The following is a 16,274-nucleotide window of genomic DNA, read 5'->3' on the forward strand; positions in this document are numbered from 1 at the left end:
CCATTGCACAGCAGTTACCCTGGAATGGCCGCATTTCATGCTGGGAATTATCCGGCATAGTTTTTGCCCTTGTTCTGAAAAGACACCTATAGCCGTGTAGCGAATACGCGACGTTATGGACTTTTCATACACATCACCAGTTATCGTCTCCAAGAAACATTTGGAACACCTAGGCCATTTTCTATCGAAAACAACCTCGGATGTATATGAACGGTTTACAATGTCAGAAATCTTTACATTTTACTACGATGCAAGTTGATCGCGAGGTTATTTCAATTTAGCAGTTAAACCTAATGACTATTTTAGGGATATTAATTATTTATGCAATAAAACACTTCACCGACAATCAATTTAAACTATTATTTAAAATTTAATGACCTACTTCTACTAATGTACCGGCATACACCCGAGGTTGTTTTCGATGGAAAATGGCCGAGGAGCTCCAAATGCTGAGGGAAAATGACATTCGATTGACCAGGAAGGTTTACGGTTACAACACGCTCTTGTAATTTGTGCAAAAAAAGACAAGAACGTTACTACAGACAAGGTGCACATCTAAAAAACGTACAGTGCTGTACAAATTTTATCTGAGAAAAGAAAAGAAACAAAGCGGCGTTTACAGAAAAATGGCATTTTCTTGGCGAACAATTCTTGATAGAAATTGTGCGAAATAGACATTGTATGAAATACAATTTTCGTAGGTTGAAGAGAATGTATAAGGCAATGTCATAAAGCGACGGAAACGTATTTGAACATAAATATAGCTTCAAACGGTGTAAGTGAAATATAAAACAGAAATTTGAGCGGTATTCCATATGCAACTTAGGTCAACCTTGTGATCATAAATCATTGACTCCATTCACTCTATAGGTCCGTTGTTTATAGCGAGCAGTTCGATTAGCAACATTATTGATAGATCCAATAAAAACCGGTATTGAATACCACCCTCGATTTTTTGTATTTATATATCCACGCCTTTGAGAAGAGACAAATTAGAATTGCAGTTGTCCGATGTTCTGTCCAACTGCCCACCCCTTTTGCTAATTGGTGTGCAAACCGATCAGTCACTTTCATTAAAGAGGGAAGTAGGTAAGGAGAACCTGACTGATGAACATGAGCCTCCTAAAATATTAATATGTTATTCATTATGCTTTTGAGTAAGCTGATATTGAATTTGAATGGTGAATGATGAATAAGAATGACTCGTTAATTTTATTCTAGCCAGCTATCGTGTTTGTGTCAGTATCTAGATAGTTCACTTCATGGACGTGTTTAGACGAGACGTATATTAAGGTATGAAATTATTCGTCCGTTTATCCGTTTGTCCATTTATTCCTTTTTACCTGTTAACGACTCCTTCGACAGCCGCTTATGAATTTCATGGATACGTGAGGAAATCGTTGGGACATGTAACAATTTAATTGGTTACAATGTGTCGTCCCTCTACCAAGCGATGGACATTTAAACATCATATACACTGATTATCACTAATGGGATTCTTCTATATCGCTTCAGGAATCCCAGAGGAAAAAGTAACTATTGGCATCTTGTTAGATGTCTGTTTGTCAAAGTAAAATGTCGAAGTATTGTCAATCTTAGTAAACATTCTTCCTCGTCTACTTCTTTAAGGAGAACATTATTATGAATGGGGAATTTGTAAATAAATATTCAATTCATGAATCGACGTTTTAGGTATTCGGAGAACGGGAATGAAGATATATATATATATACATATATATATATATATATATATATATATATATATATATATATATATATATATATATATATATATATATATATATAAATATTTGATTGACACGTTTTATGTCTACGAAGTTGGGGTAGTTTGATGGCTTCATGCACTGTAGCCTGGTTTATGCGACCCGTCCTGTACATGTTTTAACGTAACTTGCAGAATGGCATCGTTACAAAGCATATACAAGAATAATTGCTAAACTTATTGAAATGTTGATATCGGATTAAAACATTTATCGACTTATTTAACGGACTATTTTTAATCGTTGATTAATATATGAAGCATTTATATGAAGTAATAAAACATTCAGTCTTAAAGCGTCAACATTAAGTACCATGCAACTACAACTTGACTATTTGGTCCGACAGCACTGTAACCATGAAATCGGACAAATGATTAAAGACGCTAAATGTGTAGTTTTCATGGGTCTTTTAACGAGGGTCCTTGTGGTTTTAGACGCTTCTTGGACAACAGATTGCAATTTAATGATGTTGTTGGGATCTTAACCGAAGGTCGACATATTCAGGTGATTGCTATACTTCCATTATTACGGTGAAATTGCGATTATAAACTTGAGAATCACCTGTCTCCATGAATTGTGTGGCTCTTTGAGAGTGGCAACCGCTGCTGCAATCTACTGGGTATGTTCCAGATGAACTTTTTGTTTGTAGACCGCTTATGGAGCTTTCGGCTTTTTGCTCGTCTTTGAATCTTATACGCATATGTTGCGGCATAAAAAACAAAAACTCTTCATGAGTAAACGGCCTGCAATAAGCGACATGCGTTTTATCTGTTCGTGATGATACTGTGCTTTCATTTCTCGGAGGAATTCGGAAATGAAATGGAAGATTGAAATTACTCTTGTTATACTAAATAAGGATATGTATTGAAGGAATATTAGTATATGCATAGTTAAGTGTATATATTCCAAATGCTGCTTACGGAATGGATCCGCAAAATAAACATTATGATGTTATTGCAAATGATATTTGAGGTACACGTAACGTAGACTTCTTTTGTTTGACGTTTTTAACTATAGAAGTAATGTTTTTTCATAATGCTTAAAATATTCATGTATAAATGTATGTGTGTAAAATGGATTATGCTTCAATGAAATTAATTGAATTGGCATTTCTTTTAATGGATAGCATGTTTGAAACGAAAGAGACCTTCCAATTCATTTTATTTCTTGTTTAAGGGTTGATACGCAATCCAAACATGATAAAGCCTATTCCCTTTCTTTTTTATCTTTTCATCTTGTTATTCTTTTCTCTGGCGAGGGTTATGCCGCAATACCAAGATATGAGTGGTGAGGATGCGACGGCTATACCCTCAGCCCCAGAGACTTCACTATCGTCGATACCTTCGTTTCACCAACCGCCGGCACAGTGTCTAAAGTCATGGCTCCATCAGTTGGCATTTCTGCATCGTTTTTGTTACGAAGTAAACCCAAATGTTCTACGTTTTAGAGAAAGAATACACAAAAGCAACATTCAACAATTGCATTTAAAGCTAGCGTAAGAACCAAAGCCAGCATGTAGACGTGCGTCCGTGCATATGTTAGTTTGTGCTATTTTGGTTTCTAGTAGTTGCATTACGTCTACAATGTTTGCGAAAAAGCTACTTTAGAATGACCTAGCATTAAATAAATGTGTGTGCGTGCAAAATGGTGAAGCAGATTATGTGCATAGCGGTCGAGTCTATATTAGTGGTGGCGGTCTGTCCGTCCTACGTTGCTGGTATGTAACTTTACTTTCGCATATGCTTATTTCAAAATAAATACGCACAAATATTCGCCCTAAAAAGCAGTCTTATCGAGTGCAAGACATATGTCTGTACGTCAAAGGTCAAGATCACAATAAAAAATAATCATTGTTTAAGTCTACTTGAATTTTTGCTTGGCCATACTGTATAGAATATTAAAGTTGCATGAGTACATGTTGCGTGCAAGGTCAAATGTTAAGGTCACACTAAACGAATTGGTAAAATTGTCTTTTAGTTTGGCTTGGTTGAAATCGCTGTCGCAATATGTAGCTTAGTATCAATTTCAAGTTCAATTTTGTCTTACACTAGTGCACTACTTAGTACAGTTTGAATCTTACCCTAGTAGGCTACGTAGTTCAGCCTTTGTCAGACCTTAGTTCACTATGCAGTTCAGACCTCGAACACCATCGGATACCAACGCTTCTCAATTATGATCTCCTTAACTTCTGCCACATCATCGGACTATTCCGTTACTCGGTACCTAAAATTTAACAAATGTTACGCTTAAAACTACTAGTAGCAAACACTAGAACGTAAACAAGGGACACACAACGCCACACAACAACACCAAATACACATAGCAAAATATAGCTTTCAGGAGCATTGTCAGCAAAAGTGATTAGGAGCTCTCTGGTGTGAAACCGGTTCACAGGCGCTCAACCTCAAGCTTGCGTCAAGTTTTACTAATACGTGCAACATTTAACACATTTAAGCCACGCCGAGGCAACTTAAAGGAAATGTAGCATAAAACAAAACTTCATATCAACTTATGTTATACTTCAAGTACTCAACGACCATGCTTTTACCACATCACCTTCAAATGAAAGCACGGGTCGGAGCATCAAAGGTGTGATTCTTTCATACACGGACAGCCATCTCTCTCATCAAATTGCATGTTTTGCCAATGTTTATGCCTTTTCATGTATTAAGTATGTGTCAGGGGATTTAAAATGTGAGTTTAATTTGTTTTCCAAGAGTTAGATTAAGGCCCTAATCGCTGCCATATCTTCAATCCATTGTGATCAGTTGACTAGTAATAGGATCATATTTTGTAAATAAATAAAAACAAAAGGTAGCATTTACCAATGTACTTAAAAAACCTTTGCCAGATGATCTCGACAAATTGCAACGACTGGCCAATATATTAAAGCCTTGCTAAGACTGTTTCCTTTGTCGGAGGTTGTCAAAGAAATCAATTTGATAATGCAACCGTGTGCTTTTATTCATTGACGAAATATACTTTCTTTGTTGGTTATGATTTACAAGCTGCGTCGTCGTATAACAAAATTTGTGTTTCACCAACGTTATGCGCACAGCCTCTATTGACCTGCCTTTTCGTTTTCGATCTTTAATTGTTCCTGGTAGTGCATCGTTATTTCGTTCAGTTTTGTTAGATCTCTATGGTTTATTCAAGTGTCACTGCAACGTTGTTGTCGACGTTGTTTGGTGTTCATTGTCATTTATTTTCTTCACTGCTGATTTTGTTTCTATTACTCATTTGCTTTATATATTTGTCATCGCTTCTGAAATTTTGTAGCCGCTGTTTTAAATGCACGAATACACGTGTTTATATTTAGTATTCACCGTATTCTTAAAAGCACTATACCAGCGGTTTGTTCTATAAATGTTACGACGCAAAGGATGTCATTTTCAAAAGTTTTAAAATCCTTCATTATGTATTACCTAAATAAAGTTAAAACTCATCTGCTTATAATACTGAAAAATAGAGTCAGTAGAGAAAAGTGTCTACTATGTGTACTGACGCAGTTCAAAACCCTTTTGGTCAAAACAACATAATTTCCTATTCTATAAATAGCTTCATAGTGCGATGAATTTTGGAATGTATGGATTGCCCCAATAATATCGCTTAATGGACGTATAAGAGTCTTTAATTCATGGTATAATGGACATTCTAAGAGAAAATTGAATTCATCTTCAAGTGTATTACAAAGTCGGCATTTTCGTTCATTTCTTGTTATTATTTTGGGCGTATGCCATCTGCCCATTTCTATTTCTAATCTATGTGAAGCTACTCTTAGTCGTGATAAAGCTGTTCTGATTTTTTTGTTTTGTATGGTGTCGAAATATGACTGTTAATCAAAATTTGCAAATATTATATATGTTGATGCCCTTGATGATTCTCGTAATTCTTCATTCCATTTCTGCATGAAACAATCTCTAGCGCTCATCTTAAAGGTGAGTAAAATAAATTGTATTTCCAACCCCTTGGTTAAGCCACACTTGAGCAAATCCCATAGATTCTAACAATTTGATACTTTAATTGCCCATTTTATTTCCGTTGCGATGTTTTGTATATCAGTTAAAATCGAGTTGTATGCAAATTGATAAAGATAAATTTATCCGTCTTTGTTATTTTCAGTTTAAAGCAGATGATTGATATCAATATATGGACAAAAATGGAGCTCTGCCTATTTTTCGATAAATAAAGATGTTTTTCGTTCAAGGTTTAAGGCTCAATAGCAATCCTTAGTGGTGGGTTTCCGACGATGCGCACGACGGATGCCAAAGGACCCGGTTTATTGACATCACTGTTTGCTTTGCGCATGTAAATAACTGATGTGAGCGTGCGAGGCAGATTCAACTTAGAAGGCTTAATTGCTCCCTCCACACCTGGAACTACTGGCTATATATATATACTTTCAAAGATGAAAACTTAAACGTTGTTTGTTTTTTATGTGCTTCTATCCTGCCCCGGCGGACCTGGTGTATCATCCACTGCCGATAGTTGATGATAGGACCTCGGGCGAATTAAAATCTAATTACATGCAGGTTGTATGCACCTATATTTAAACTAAAAAAGTACTAACATAAATAGAAGCATTCGGACCACCTCGGCCATTTTCCATCGATACAAACTCGGATGTATATGGACGGTTTAAAAAGTCAGAAATCTTTATAATAAACTAAGCTGCATGTAGATCGCGTTGTAATTTTAATTCAGCAGTTATACTTTATCATTGTTATCATGGGATTTTAATTATTTATGCTATAATTCACTTCTATGTCAATTAATTTAGACTTAATTATACAAAATATTCATTTAAACACAACAATAAAATAATACTATTATTTAAATTTGTATGTTTCTTATTATGTACCGGCATACATCCGAGGTTATTTTCAATGGAAAATGGCCGAGATGTTCCGAATGAGATAGAAGAAACATGAGACGTTTGTTAATGTTCAATTTCATAAAGATATACGCGGCACCTTGTACTTGTTACGCGGTATGAATATTTAAGTGTTCATTGTTTTAGCATGAAATTTTAGAAGGATCATTTACTTAAGTCTTTAAACAATGCTGAATAGACTAGAAGTTCACTATACAAATGACATAACATTCATAGCGCATTTGAAATGAAAAGAAATGCTTTCACTACAAATACGCCGACTCTGATTGTACTGGTTGATTGATTTGCTATAGTGAGAATATTGGAATTGCGCCGAGTTTATGTCATTTTACAATAAAGATAATTTAGTTTGCAATTATTTTAACAATATTTAGGTGTATTTTCAAACTAACATGGAATAACATTAATATTCTTCGATTAAACTTTATATTTATATAGAAAGAGACAATCGGAGTTAGTTCCAACTGATTCTGGTTTCCTTTACTAGTAAAAAGAAACGATACTGATCAACCGTAAGTATTTGCATTTTGGTAATTGAATTTTAAAAAAAGCCTAGTTTTGCCTACGTATATGCAACTTTTATGCAGTTTTATGTCCGGTTTCTCACGTGGGAATATATTGTCCTTAGCTTTCGACGTTAAGTTATGGAAAGTTTCACCAAGTGATTCTCCTTTTCATCCTAAAAGAGCAGATAAGTGCATTTGTCATTTCTAAAGGAAGGATTATATTGAAGGTAGCATTCTATATAAAGTATCATGGTTAAACATAGGCACTAGTGTTGCGGAAATATATATGTATAGTGTAAGGATTAGTTTTCTCGAAAATGACATCAATTTTAGGCAATTATCAAATGTACGCGAAACTATAGGGTTGCTCAGAGGCGGACATAAGACGAGAAAATTGCACAAACTTAGCAACTTAACACAAATATGACCTACAAATACCTAAGCAAATACCAGATGCAATGCAACCTTCCGCATGGTCTAGTAGGATGACTTACGAGATGTATTGCTATGAGATAAACCAACTATAACGATGACCATATAGCAGGTAATGGCTTCTACTTATATTTCAGATGCTTGAGTGGATACAGCTGACCCTTACTATTGGAATGATTGGGTTGTTTTTGTACGTTTGGCTAACAACGAAGAACGATGTTAACGATGCGCCTAGGCCAGGTAAATGGCGTCATTTACCTCACAAATTATACAAAAATAGCCATTGTTGTTTCAAACGCAAAATCAAAATATAGATTTTAACTAGATCTGCAGGAACTTATTGTCACAATCCACGTGTACAGATTTATACTATTGCAATCACATATTTGTTTAAATTTATATTAATCAGTTGTACTTTCGTTACAGCTGTTAAATCGTTTTTGTCTCAAGACGTCCAGACAGACAACACAGGTAATTTCACAGCAGTTGGCTGAGTGGTAGCAATATCGCTATATGTCGTGCAAGGGCATTGTCGTAAATTGAACATGCTCTTCAGGAATGAATTCGGATTTTTTTCTGCCCTAGTAAGCTGTATTATATACGTCTTGCAGGTTCATGCACTCTTAAACATACGGTGAAATACTCGCAAGCACTTTAATATGTGGAATATTACGACAATGACCATGGAAGTTAACGATCAATCATGGAATTTATAGTCGTTATGTCTTAGCTTACATAGCTAATTTATTGAGGACTTAAATCTTGTGCGGTATTATACGAAAAACTAAAATTTTCCAATTAAGGCAAACAATCTTAAGACGCTTGTCTTCATATTTTTCAAATGATATATAATGATGAGTATATTCCTTGCTGGTCGAAATCAAGCAGTCACTAAAGCCGTTCAGACTGACAATGAAGGTTTGTGTTATAATATCATATAATACCGGTATAAGTGATCATGTTTGCGATAGCAAGCATGCAATAAGATTTTAACACCAATACCGACAGAGTAAAAAAGAATCAAGACAAACAAAGGTCATTATGTAAAATCAAAAGTATGTCCCGGTCGTGATTTCTTTGCATATGTACACAGTTATAATAGGACGAGATCGAATGGAAAATAGTATATATACGACTGTAAAGTTCACCTAGAATGCACCAGGATAAAAAACTATATATAACGTCCTACGTATTTAGCAAGGAAGCGTTATCTACAATCATATTATGTTTTTGATAATAAAAGATTACTTGCGACTCAGGTTATTAGAATGCGCGAAAGCAATCGCCTGCGGCTTCACTTCACATTTTTAGTTGTTCTATTCGTAGTGCAGTCTTACACAAGTCGTCACACTCGCGTACACTATCATACAATAATATATTTGGTGGAATGGAGCTACCGATAACATAAGATTAATGCCGACCTAGTTAATCGGTTTTTCTGCCTGGAAAGGATAACTATATGGTAATGGACGGTTACATAATATTGCAAATGAATGTTCACTAAACACTTGACTAATAGACTAACAATCCAATATTTATCAAAAATCCCGATGCTTTGGACTTTATGACAGTAGCGGCAATTTATACAATCAGAGTGCGTCCGAATCGACGTCGTGTTAAACAGAATAAGCAGAATGACTTGAACAGTCGGACAGACAATTTCTCAAATTGTTACTCTTATAATATTGATATTTTATCAACTACATAGCACAGATCATTCTAATAACCTAAGTTATGGCAGTTTATTAGATTTTTTCCACCCCGGGGACACTTGAAGTGCACATCTTGTATGACACAAAGCTAGCTTAAATACATAAATTATATAAAGACGAATTTATTGATAATATATACTATTATTTTTCGTTTCGTAGAGCGTCTTTGTCTTAAAAGACGTTCTAAGCAGACTGTTCATTTTTAATAAAACGTTAGAAACCCCCTTACATTGTCTTGACCTCTGCTACAAAATATGGCCGCTTCGAAACTAGCCTAATGTCCAGGGTAAGTAGAAGCAATATACAACATATTACCAGTGTAATGTCGTAAAGGTATTATGATTCAACAAGCTCCTCGGAAAAAGTATGTCGTAGATAAGTGTATTTTATTCGCCTTGCCATGGTCCCGATTTTATTGCATATGCATACGATTATTCTAGGACGGAAGTTTTAATGAAAGAAAATAATAATGACAGCAGGGTTCATCGGTCTATACACAGCTTAATCCACAATTAAACTCAACAGTGGCCATACGATTGTATAATGTTTGTGTAATTATACAAGTTTTGTGTTTAGCTCACCTTAGCCGTAAGCTGTGGGTGAGCTATTAAGATCGATAAATGTCCGTCGTCCGTCGTCCATCGTCTGTCGTCCGTCGTCCGTCCACTTTTAGTTTGTTAACACTCAAGTGGTCACATGTTTGCCTCAATTGTCACGAAACTTGGTCAGGATGTTTGTTCCAGTAATTACTCGGACGATATCGAATATGGGTCATCTGGGATGAAAAAATAGGTCACATGACCCCAAAATAGAAAAATATTGTTGACACATTAGAGGCTACTTTTACAGTCCAAATATCCTGGAAAGGTTGTTTCGTTGATTTCTCGATCAAGTTCGAATAAAGGTCATCTGGCGTCAAAACAAGGTCATAGAGCCCGAATATGAAAAAAAACAAAAACCTTGTTAACACTCTAAAGGTAACATTTTCGGCCCAAATATTCTGGAAATTTGTCAGAAATGTTGTACCGTTGATTTCTAGCTCAAGTTCAAATATGGGTCATCCGGGGTCAAAAACTAGATCAAAATGCCCAAATATGGAAAAACGTTGTTAACACTCTAGATCTAACATTTTCAGCCCAAATATGCTCGAAATTTGTCAGAAAGGTTGTTTTGATATTTTTTAAGTCAAGTTCGAATTTGGGTCCCATGTTTTTGTTTTATTTTATTGTTTTAAAATCTTACCAAATTCAAACTTCAAGAGCTTATTCACAGTAAATTGTGATTTTTTTATGACGAGTTATTTAAATCCAACCTAAATATTGAAAGAGTTATTGCCAATTGTATCTTTTAAACAAATACGTATTTGTCATGTTTTAACACGCCTGTTAAAAGAAACTGGACATATAATAGTTCCACTTATGGTGAATGGAAGGGCAGACAGGCACCATCCAGTATGTAGTCCGATAAATTACTTTTAACCCTTTGTCCAATTTTGACCAAATTTGGTCAGAATATGTATGAACGTGTTTGATAATTAGCAAAATTTCTGTAGTTACCCGAGAGTTATTGCGCTTTAATTATAGAAATAACCTAAAATTGCTCTCGTCCTATCAATAACTTTTTAAGCATTCGTCCAATAAGCCCAAAGTTTGGTGAGAATGTTAATTGCCATTATACATCCGAGAAGCCAAATCCCTGTTATTGCCCTTTAATGATCAACAAGTCTATAGCACAATGTTTTACTCAGGTGAGCGATATAGGCCATCTTTTTTTTTAATTCAACCTTTCTTACGTTTTCCTTGTAACATAAATGAAACTTCAGAGGCTTGGATGCGCAAATATAAATAAGATTACTTGCAACATAGACAATTCAAATGATTTAAAAGCAATACTAAATAAGAAACATTCAGAATAAGGCAAACATTCTTCAGGCATTTGCCTTTGTAGATCTTCACCATGTACGATAATGAGGGTTTTCCTTTCAGGTCGAAATCAAGCAGTCACTAAAGCCGTTCAGACAGAAAACGAAGGTACGTGTTATAAAATACAATAATAGAATCAAGAAAACGGACGCCACTATGTAACATAATTATTTCCGACACTTCTGATTCAGTTATACTGACGCCATAATTTAGAATTAAAAATATTTATGCAACTACGAAGAATCAAGAATATTTTCGCCACTATGAAAAATGAAGAATAATGACACAACTATGAAGCAACAATACTACAATAATACTGAAGCCAGTGAATTATATGAAGAATAATTACGCAGTTACGTAGAATAAGTAATACTGACGCTATTATGTAAAGTAAAGAATACTGACGCCTGTCTGTAGAATAACGAATCCTACCGTAGCTATGTAGAATCAAGTATATTGACACTACTCTGTATAATCAAGAACAATAACGCCAATATGTAGCATCAGGAATATTGACGCCACTTTGTAGAATCATTAAAACTGATGCAACTATGTCGAAAGGCTTTTTCCAATTAGTAGTTGTCAACCTTTGTTAAAATTGTTTCTAAATCTTGTTTGTTACGTCCAGTATCAGACAAAACTATATGAACTATAAAAAGTCCATTTACCAAATCTTCATCAGCCATATGGAAAATCAGTTTGTGCGTAAAATGGGAATTATCTTGAATTGCCTTCAAATCCTGTTGAAATCAATGATTTTATTAAGGCGGAGGGTAAATTATTTTCAACTATTTTATGCTAGATTAAATGTTTGGTTTCGTATCTTCTAAGTAATTTTCATATTTATGTCACGTCGGGTATAATTCACAATTAATTAAATTAAGATTTTTTTTAAATGCGTTATGTGTGTAGTAAGTCTGATTTATTAATACTGAGTCCATTCATGTCACAATAATTGAACCATTCTTAAACCATGTTATACCAGTTGATGAAAATGTTCAATTTCTCTTTAATATTGGTTTCTTTTCAGGTCGAAATCAAGCAGTCTGTAAAGCCATTCAGACAGAAAATGAAGGTACGTGTTATATTCGGCTGTCTTTAAGCAAATAATCGGCAATAACTAAAAACTTCTGCCAAATGTCCAATGGAACTCGGTAATATTGCAATGTTACACCCGTGACGCTGTCACGACTTTTGCTTTGAGTTGTAGCGAGCTGCCGCCATGAGGGAGGAGAACTATTTTGCTAGACGTCGTATGAATTCAAATCTTTGTCGCCGCAATTGGACGGAAATGGCCTACGGAATATAAGCTGTTTGAAAATGATCCGCGTCGATAGCTTCTCGTACAACTTACCATACGCTACGACATTCAATTGCTCATGATGTTTTATGATCCTGCTGACTTCAAGCTATTTCTACAACATTGCGAAAATCGGAGGCACAACGCGAACATAATACAACTTATTGCGACAACGTATGCCAAATGATTGGTGATCCAATACGATATTACTTTGCGTACTAGAATGTTTTTTAAATCGGGTTTGAGTCAACGAGAAAGACGATCCAAGCGAGTATACGCCTGTCGGCTTCGACTGTTTATGTTAAAATATATATTTATGAGACTGTATCGCACTTGTTCAGACGGGAAGGTTTTTCAATATTAAGCATTGATTTTCAACGCAGTTGATGGAGCTACTTAATTTGGAGGCACATATCATGTTGTAGTATTTAAATTCCGTTTTGTAAAGGATGGTTATTAAATCGAAGACTATTTTACCAAGTCGTACACATTACGTCTCAACTAACCGATTTATAACTTATAAACCCGCACCTTTAGACTTGTACGAACCCTTAGTAATTTCAACTATATCGTACAAAAATCTCTATATATTCGTGCATTTCCAAAGATAATCTTGATTTTACGTAATATACTTGTATAAATCGCCCTAAATATCGTAGAGATAATGAACAATACCTCTTACACATTTTGGTCAACTGTTTTTCCTGACAATATGTGGTCTTTCTTTCGGTAGTATCTGTCGAGTTATCGCGCTTTATATCGCGGCATGGCAGGAGAATGTCACACGAGGTGTGACACGAGTAGTAGGGATAATTAACTTTAAAGATACGATCGATTATGAAAACAAAACTAACAGCGACAACCTTTCAATACTTATGTTAAAATTACATAAACAAACTCAGTAGCAAAAAGTTTAAACATAAACCCGGTTAAATGGCACTGGGTAAACGCCAAAGACATATACACACAAATTTGCAAGAATAACTTTTGGTCGGTAAGTCGCCGATCTGTTAACTACCTTTTCTTAAGTGTCGTTTGAAAATTGTCCGATTATCGAAGACTTCTTAAGACTGATATCTTTCTTAATTGTATCGACCTTGGCAAAAATATTACAAATATTTAAGTAAACTTTATCAGCGTTTAGCGGGATTCATCTTATTATACTACTAAGCTTCTTTCAGTAGCTTAGAAGTCAAAGTAATTTAAATAAATATGAAATGCCTTCAATTTGTCCAATAAACAAATTCACTTTGAAGAATATATATATTAATACAATATTAAGGTATGATGTATCACCGGTAACGCATAATGTATCAAAGGCCACATTTGCATACACACAAATGATTAAAAACGAGTTTCTATTTACATATAAAGGCGTATTTTCTAATTGTATTTACCTGTCGTGTTGTCTGCATAATATTGGCTGTGCAACGGTCTTCAAGTGGTTGCCGAGGTTTGCCTCGTAATGTGCCTTCTACTGGGGAGGAATATTATTTCTTAGAAAGGAAAATTATTGAAGTGTATCTATAAAACGTGTTACACAAAAATGTATATAATAGTAACCTAGGATTTCCTCGCATGTGATTCTTTATTGTTTTAGCGACTGCAGTGGTGAATGGTACTGATGACGAGTCAAAAGTGAGTAAATATGGTTGCTTTATTAATTTATACAATTCCATTCTAACTACCATAAAATTGTTTAAAATAACGTGTCTGAGTTCCCCTAACGACCCATAACCAATCGTCGGATACCCCCGAAAGTCTATTACGTATTCCTAAAAAATGCAAATGGAATAAAGTACCAGGGTTGTGGACGATGTTCACAATCACATACAGATCACAAAGGTTGCAAAACGGATGAATCCAACATATGGCGCAAGAGGGGGCGTACCTAAGGGTGAGAAACTTTTTGAATGCATATGTACGTCCAATAGGCTAAATGCTTTATGAAAATAGGTATATGACATATTCATCTATGCAACGTGTCATGAAGAATGTATATTAAATGTTTCTTACATATGTTAGGATCTCTTCGTGGACCCTAATATGACAGATAATCTGCAAGACAAACATGAAGCAACACTGATCACAGGAGGATACTCCGCTTTGCAGAAGAAGATCATCTCAGAGTTGAATCTTTGGCAAAATATAGTGATACGGTTTGCTATCATTGGTGAATCAGGATCAGGCAATTCGTCCTTTATAAATGCAATGCTTGGAATTACTTCGGACGATCCTGATGCGGCAAAGGTAGGCTGTAATGATTGCACGCCTGTTTGCCAAGAATTTCGACACCCCCGTAAAAAGACATTATCGTTTACTCGTCTTCCTGGTGTAGGAACCCCAAACTTTCCGAAAGAATCTTACCTTAAAGCTGTGCAATTTGAGAGTTACCACTTTTTTATATTTATAACACAGTGTCGGTTTAAAGAAAATGACCTATGGCTGGTAAAAGAAATTGAAAAACGTGAAAAACATTTTTATTTTGTTAAAACCAAAATAGACAAAATCGCCCACCGACGTTCACATAATCCAGAGAAGCTGCTCCAGGAAATTCGAACTAAAACAGGAGAACAATTGATATCAGTAAATGTTAGCCCAAACAATGTTTTCCTGATCGACAACTACGATACAAGACTATTTGACTTTACAAATATGATGGAAAGACTCATGGTCGACGCACCGTCACTTGTTAAGCAATCATTGATATTTTCGATATCGGCAGCAAGTCCAAACATACTCCAGGAAAAGGTAGCTGCTCTTCGTTCACGAATAATATATCAGGCAATTATTGCTTCCATAGGCTCGCTTGCGATTCCGGGAGTTGAATTAGCTTATGAAGTTGGAATACTCATGAAGGAGGTGAGTTTTTACAAGTCACAATTGGGAACTGATAAGAACACAATGCAACAGCTTGCAATGAAGATGGGTATTAGCGTGTCGAATTTGTACTACCGCGTCGGTATGACTTCGCACATTCTCTTAGCGTCAAAGGATAACTTTCTTAAAATGTGTACTGAGATTGCTGTATCTAAAGCCACAGAGAGTTTGCTTAAATGGGCTGCCCCTACTTACGGACATCTTATATCTGCAGCTGCTAGCTTTCCTTTTTGTTACTTTACACTAAACCGATTGCTGAATGTGTGCGAAGAAGAGGCTATGAACGTGAACGAAAAATTCGAAATGTGGATGGTAGAACGTATCCCCGACGAGTGGCTTTAATAGGATTCAGAATGACAAACACACACTTGTACAATGTATCGTGTTTATAAGTTCACCAGTTTGTGTTTACAAATGGCTGCATTGTTAAATTTATTATATCACAATATTGTCAAGCAGAATAAATATCCAGCAGAAAAATACATTTTAACGATCAATCAATTTATTCATGAATGTGTCCGACTTTTAGTTACTACGCATCATTTATCGTTTTAATATTTCAATGTGTTTGTGTGCATTAATGTTGTTTCATCGTTGTGGTGGTAATTATTTGTAATAAACACTTTTGTGTTCCATGTGTTGCCAGTTGATGCGTTGAAACCTATGGACATCATTTTAACCTCGTTATGGTACATCTTGTCAACCAAATATTCACCATCGTTCAAAACATCATTGATTTAATTCATACGGATGCAGTTATAGATAAGTTAAAGTTATGACAAATGGTTCAGAAATAATTAGTTTGTCAGTGGGAAAAAAAGGTTTAAAAAACAAAAAGGGTTGTTTC

General features: G+C 35.2%; 1 protein-coding gene across 1 annotated transcript; it reads left to right on the forward strand.

The window, feature by feature from the left end:
• Positions 1-7,039: 7,039 nt before the first annotated feature.
• Positions 7,040-16,017, forward strand: LOC128227861 (interferon-inducible GTPase 1-like). Its single transcript, XM_052938764.1, has 7 exons — positions 7,040-7,187; positions 7,751-7,853; positions 8,040-8,084; positions 11,311-11,355; positions 12,278-12,322; positions 14,148-14,185; positions 14,573-16,017. Exons 2-7 carry the CDS (start codon positions 7,751-7,753, stop codon positions 15,767-15,769), a joined length of 1,473 nt encoding a protein of 490 aa, XP_052794724.1. The 5' UTR covers positions 7,040-7,187; the 3' UTR covers positions 15,770-16,017.
• The last annotated feature ends 257 nt before the right edge of the window (positions 16,018-16,274 follow it).

Source organism: Mya arenaria, chromosome 3, assembly GCF_026914265.1.
Source record: "Mya arenaria isolate MELC-2E11 chromosome 3, ASM2691426v1".
Classification (NCBI taxonomy): domain Eukaryota; kingdom Metazoa; phylum Mollusca; class Bivalvia; order Myida; family Myidae; genus Mya; species Mya arenaria.